The following is a 6,125-nucleotide window of genomic DNA, read 5'->3' as shown; positions in this document are numbered from 1 at the left end:
CCTTCCTTCCTTCCTTCCTTCCTTCCTTCCTTCCTTCCTTCCTTCCTGGAACGTTTAATTTCACTTGATCTGTTTTGTCCCATTTTCTTTGAGCTTTAAAAACTCCCAAGCTGATCTGCTTTCATGTTAAAAACAAAAGTTTTCAAATGTGTAGGGGATAAAATTTCTATAAATGAGTCAACACAGAAAGACTCCATAGCCACCCTCAAATTCTCCTCTGTAACCCTAACAACAAAATAATATTTGACTATTACATGCTCCCTGCCTTCACTAACATTCTATTTCCTCCCTCTGACAATGGCCAGGAAGAGGAGAAAGAGAGAAAAAAAGGGTGTGTGTGAATCGGCTGGATCTCGGAATACTTCCAGAACCACTTGAGTTTGCCCCAAGGCCAAAAATGCCCTCACATGGTTGCTCTCGCGGTGAGCTCCAAGTGGGAAAAAACTACGGGGGAGCAGAGACTTCCCCTCAGAACCAGGAAAGGAGAAAGAAAAAGTGGGTCAGGGACCCAAAGCAAGAGAGTGAGGCAAGAACAAAAAAATGAGGAAAGAGCTCAGGATAGAGAGGAGAACCAGCTTTTAAAGTGTGTCAAATATATAAACTTTTCCTGTGTCTTTGAGCCTTCTCTGAAATTGACCTTTGAGAGTCACTAACATTAGCTGACTCCAGGTCTTAGGCGTGTGGTGTGTGCAGGATGGGCACTGGGGGTCATCTACACTAGAGGTCCCGGGCGCGCGTGCACGCGTATGTGCGTGTGCGTGTATGCGTGTGTGTAGGATGGGCATTCGGGCACAGTGCCCAAAGAGGTAGGATAGCTTTGGTCAGCCACCAGCCTGAGCTGGCGCAGGGGTAGGAGAGGCCAGTCCCAAGGTACATAGAAGACTGGGTATAGGGGAACTGGTGGTGACGCCGCCTGGTGGAGCAATGGGGGCCATCTCACCTGTTCCAACGGGCCACCTTTCTTAGGTAGTAGCGTAGCGCTTCCCGGCTGGACAGCAGAGTGTCCTCGGGTCCCTGCAGTGACCGCTCCTCGAGGGCGCTGTATAGAGGGTGGGCAAAGAGGCTTTGCAGCTTGGAGGGGAGGTCCTGGAGGCCAACGCTGTGGCCGCCCTGCTCATAGCTCCGTTCTCGCGGCTGGATTTGGGAAAAGTTGGGTGCAGCTTTGCTGGGGAGGGAGGCTGTGGCGGCCGCGGAGTTCGGGGGCGGGGCGGAGGGGTCTCCTGCTGAATCTGGGCAAGAACAGTCCCCTCGACCTCTCCGTGGCCGCAGCTGGAGTCGCACTTGGGGCCAGAGGTGGAAGTAGAGGTCCGCGGAGAGCAGCGCCCCTAGCAGCAGCAGGGTCAGCAGCCGGTCCCGGCGGAGCCCCAGCATGGCGGAGCCTGGGTCGTGGCTGTGGGGCCGAGGGGGCCAAAATGAAGCTGGGGTAGGTGGGCTCACCCTACCTTTGGAGGAATGGTGAAGGAGGGCTCGGGTCACTGGTCTCGGAAGGGCAGCAGCATGAGAGTGTCAAGGTTGAGGGAGTCCAGGGAGCAGGCTCGGGGCTGGCTGGGGCGGTAGGCTGCTGACCAGTCTGCCAGTGGCAGCCACCCACCTACTCTTCGGGGGTCGCGGACAAACTCCACTAAGCAAGTGTGGAGTCAGGGGAGGTAGAGCGGGTGAATGTCTGATCTGAGCCTTGCTGCAGCCAGGACACCCTCCCAGGGTAGGTGAAGCCCCACTAGCAAAGCGCAGACGTGCGGTGCCCCAGAGCCCCAGGCTAGTAGTGGCTACTAAGTGGGGTGGGGTGAGTTGGGGGGCGCAGTGGTAAAGAAGAAAAGTGGGTCAGTCCGCCAGCTCCGGCACTCAAGGAAAGAAACGGCTGCTGCGTTGCCTGAGGTTCGTCTACAGAGGATGCTGCTGCTTTTGCGGTTCCCTCCGCCTGCGGTTATCCGTGCCGCAGATTGGCAAAGCGAGGGGGAAGCGCGAGAGTGGATGGTAGTAGTGGGGTCAGCAGGCGGGATGGGCTTCTCCGGACTAGTTCTGCCAGCCTGCTTGCACTACCAGAGGCAGAGGTAACGCACTGCCTTCCCCTAGGCTCTGGCTCAGAGCCCAGCCCTCCACCCACTCTTAGCTGGCACCTGCCCTTACCGCATTTTTCCAGCCAGTTCTTGATTTCGCTGACCAGTTCTATCCTTCCACTTTTGGGCTCTCCACGTCATTAAACTTTCTCCCACTCTTTGGCCCCTCACTCTTTCTCTGAACTTTGTAACTGGGGCTCAGTATGTTGGAGGAGATAGTTTGGCAGGAAAAGAAGGATTCCTTATTTTTATTTGTTAAAAAAAAAAGAAAAAGAATAAAAATCCACAACTCAGGTTATGACCAGTCTCCAGTAAACTTTCAGGTAAGGAATCTTTTTGATTTTCACAATGCAGAACACCCAGTTATGTGTTGGGTATGCTATGGGATCTTAAATATATCATGACTTGTTCATCTTTCCCCAAGGCACCAGTTTTAACTGTAATCTTAATATTTTCCAGTTTGTTTTGGGTCTTATCCCATCTGTGCCAGTTTCTCCTAGAAGTGGAGAATGGAGTGGGGCTCCTTTCAGAAAATCTTCATAAATTTGGGGCTGAAAAGATGTGGGATTTTCTGGGGGCGGGGAGTGAACTACTTTGGGAGAAAAAAAGGAGGATAAATGTAGGGATAGAAATGCATCATCTTTCCCCCTAAATTCTCCCCTCTTCTGAACTTCCCTATTATTGTCAAACTCCTCCCAGTCACCCAGGCTTTAATCCTTGGTGTCATTCTTACTCACCTCATTTATCCGATCTGTTGCCAGGCCTTTTCATTTATGTCCTCTTCTCTGCTGCCATACAGCCACCACCCTGGTGCATATAATCATCACTCCAGGACTATTGCAATTGCCTTCTGGGTGGTCTCCTTGCCTTAAATCTCTCCCCACTCCAATCTATCCTCTGTTCAGCTGCCAAAGTGATTTTCCTAAAGCACAGGTTTGACCAAGTCATCTCACCATTCAAAAAAAAATTCCGTTGGCTTCCAATTACAAGATCAAATATAAAACGCTCTGTTTGGTCCTAAGATCCTTCACAACTTGGCTCCTTCTTGCCTTTCCAGTCTTTTTACACTTTCTCTCCTCCATTTACTCTACAATCCAGCAACACCAAGTTTCTTGCTATTACTTGGAAACTATATTCCCTCATACTACTTTGTGGCTTTTCACTGGAAATGTAAATTCCATCCCTGGAATGCTCTCCTTTCTGGTTACCCTGGCTTCCTTCAAGCCTCAGACCAGCTCCTACTCTCCACAGAAGACCTTTCCTGGCTATTCCCCCTCCATCCTTCGAGATTATCCTCCATTTGAATTGTACACATCTTATATGTATATTTTTTTTTTACATTATTTTCTCCACTAGTAAGTGAGGTTTATTGAGGACCAGAATGGTCAGCTTTTACTTTCTGTTTTCAGAACTTAAGAGTGCCTGGCATATAAACACATAAGTTTTGTTGACTTTTCTTGAGGTGGATGGCGTGATGGTAACTGACAACAGAAGGATGTTGACAACAGAAGAAGAAACCTTTTTTCTCTACAAAGGAGAGGACCAAAAATGACAATGAGGAGTCGATACCCAAGATGAATAAGGAGACGATAAGAGAGGACCTAAGTCAATTTGAATCATCTGGTTCAGATGAACTACATACACTCTTAGGACTTGAAATAATTGGCAGATATGATTGATTAGCTTATGTCAGAGATATTTGAGAGAGCATGGAAAACAGGAGAGTAACACAAGATGAGGGATGGACAAATATCCCAATTAAAAAAAAAGGGAATGGAGTTTGCAAACTTATTGGTCAGTTAACCTGACTTTAAAAATTCCTAAAAAATTCTAGAATGGATTATTAGAAAGATGATTGGCAAACTATCTAGAAAGGTAAGTGGCAATTGCAGAGTCTGGATAACTCCATCAAGAAATGATGAATCATTTTATTTAGTTTACTGAATTAGCAGATGAGGGGAATGCTGTTTGTATTGTCTCCCTCTTTAGTTTGTGAACTCCTCGAAAACAAGGACTATCTTTTGCCATTCTTTGTATCCCTAACACTTAGCTCAGTACCTGTGTGTAATAGTAATGAAATTTGAAGTTCCTTTTGTATTGCTAAACTGAGAGATACTTAGCACCTAGTTTCAAATTAAGCCTCTGTTAAAGAAACAGATTGTATGAACTCTTGTTGCTGATGTAACAGGAAGGGGCTGAATAGGGAGAAGCAATACTGTATATAAGGAAAGACCCTGTCCTATAGACATCTGGGAAAGTCAGAATTTCTTGGGACAAGCATCTGGAGGCAGAGCAGCTGCTGGAGAGAACTGAGAATTGAGAACTGAGACAGAATTTCTTGGAGCAAGCCACATGGAGGCAGAAGCCGGAGCTGCCTGGAGGAAGCATGACTGTGGTGTCAGTACTTTGTTTGTGGCTTTGTTAAGCCTTGCCTTCCCAGGAACAGAGACTGTGAAGGATTTAAGGTAGACTGGACACTGAGCTTCAGTGTGGAAGAGGAAGTGCATGGAGAGCTGGACAAGGATCCAGGAGCTGTCTGCTTTGGAGCCCAGGTGACAGTTTGGTGAATCCAGGTTGGATCTGGGACCATGGAAGGGGATCCAGGGAATCTGAGAACTTGTCCCAAGTCAAGATGAAAATACCTCTCCATGAATACTGAGTAGTGACTGATCCTGATGTGAGGTTTTGCTTTGGGACTCACTTTGGGAAGAGTTATGTGATTTGACCAGATGAGACTCTGGTCAGCCTTTTGAGTCCTCCAGCTTTGAAAACCCAGATGTTGGTGCTTCCCTCTATGGTAACTAACTAGGTATGGAAGTAGTGGTCAGACAGTTGGAAGCCCTGTCTGCTGAATTGTGTTATTTTCTGTTGAATAATGACTGATAGAATTGTAATTTATTTGTGATTGTTCCTTGTGATTGAATTAAGGACTCTGTGATTGACTAAATGAATGTATTATTCAGGGGTGGAGTATTTTGACTTTTGTCTTTTGTATCCCTTAAGGAGGCTCCTTAAGGATGATTGAATGATTGATTGACTAAATGATTGTTCTTTGTTGAAAACCATGTGACCACTGTGGTGAAAACTATGTGGCCATTTTCTGTGATAAGTTGTTGTGAATGCTGTATTTTGATTTCCTGTGATAAGTTGTAATATTCTGAATGCTTTACCTTGATTTTCTGTGAATGTTTTGCTCTGATTTGTTATTGAATAAATAGAGTGTTCACTATACTGTGTAATCAGAATCTTGAAAAGCCATTCACAGTAGCATTCTTCTGGAAAGCTGCTGGTGCTTGGCTTTACACTGTCACATAAGAGATGCTTAACAAATGCTCATTGACTTAATGAATAAACTAAGTATATTGAACCTGAAGAAAATAAGATTTGGGTGAGGGGAGGGAGGACATTGTAGCTATCTTCAAATATTTGAAAAGCTACCATGTTCTGTTCTGCTTCCCAGGGTTAGGGTGGGGAGGGGGAGGTACAACTGAGAGCATTAAGGTAAAAGTTGCAGAGAAACCAATTTAGGCCTGACATCAAAAACAATTTCTAACCAATTAGAGCTAGCTAAAAGTAGATTGGACTGACCCAAGTGGTAGTTGGATTTCCTCTTTAGAGGTCTTTAGGACAAGACTGGATGACTACTTGTGGGAAATGTGGTAGTGGGGATTCTTTTCATATACAAGTTGGCCTTGATAGTTGCTGAGGTCCTTTCCAATTCTCAAACTGTGAGATTATCTGATATAGTCCAACTGGCTTATTTTACATATGAGGAAACTGAGGCACAGAGAGATTGAATGTTCACAGTAAGAAGGAAAAACCATTTCCTCAGACTCCAAATCCAAGGCTGTTTCTATGCTACTTGTCTGCCTCCAGTTCAAATGAACTTGGTACCTAACTTGTCACAAAGTGTTGAAGAAGCCAAAGAGGAACAGAGCAAATACCACTGTTTGGCTACATGATGCTAAGATTTGACAGAAACCTGGACAATTATGTGTTCATAAGAAAGACAAATGTAGATAGTCATCTACTTATAAACCCCTGACTTAAGAATTTATGACTCCATAC

General features: G+C 45.8%; 1 protein-coding gene and 1 long non-coding RNA gene across 3 annotated transcripts in view; one reads left to right on the top strand and one right to left on the bottom strand.

The window, feature by feature from the left end:
- The window catches only part of FAM20A (FAM20A golgi associated secretory pathway pseudokinase), a 65,680-nt gene extending 64,309 nt beyond the window's left edge, over positions 1-1,371 (bottom strand). Inside the window, exon 1 of the mRNA XM_069076555.1 lies at positions 941-1,371. Within this exon, the coding sequence (XP_068932656.1) occupies positions 941-1,371 (431 nt within the window). The remainder of the gene's footprint in view (positions 1-940) is intronic.
- Positions 1,286-5,286, top strand: LOC138152595 (uncharacterized). 2 transcript variants are annotated; one of them, XR_011166141.1, is made up of 2 exons: positions 1,286-1,423; positions 3,520-5,286. It is a non-coding gene; the product is annotated as an uncharacterized lncRNA (long non-coding RNA). The 2 variants fall into 2 exon arrangements; XR_011166140.1 differs by lacking the exon at positions 1,286-1,423 and adding an exon at positions 2,243-2,380.
- Positions 5,287-6,125: the final 839 nt, after the last annotated feature.

This window comes from Petaurus breviceps, unplaced genomic scaffold, assembly GCF_028583685.1.
Source record: "Petaurus breviceps papuanus isolate PSGF00001 unplaced genomic scaffold, PetGlider_PUasm1.0 90925, whole genome shotgun sequence".
NCBI lineage: Eukaryota > Metazoa > Chordata > Mammalia > Diprotodontia > Petauridae > Petaurus > Petaurus breviceps.
This window is presented reverse-complemented; position numbering and strand designations above follow the sequence as displayed.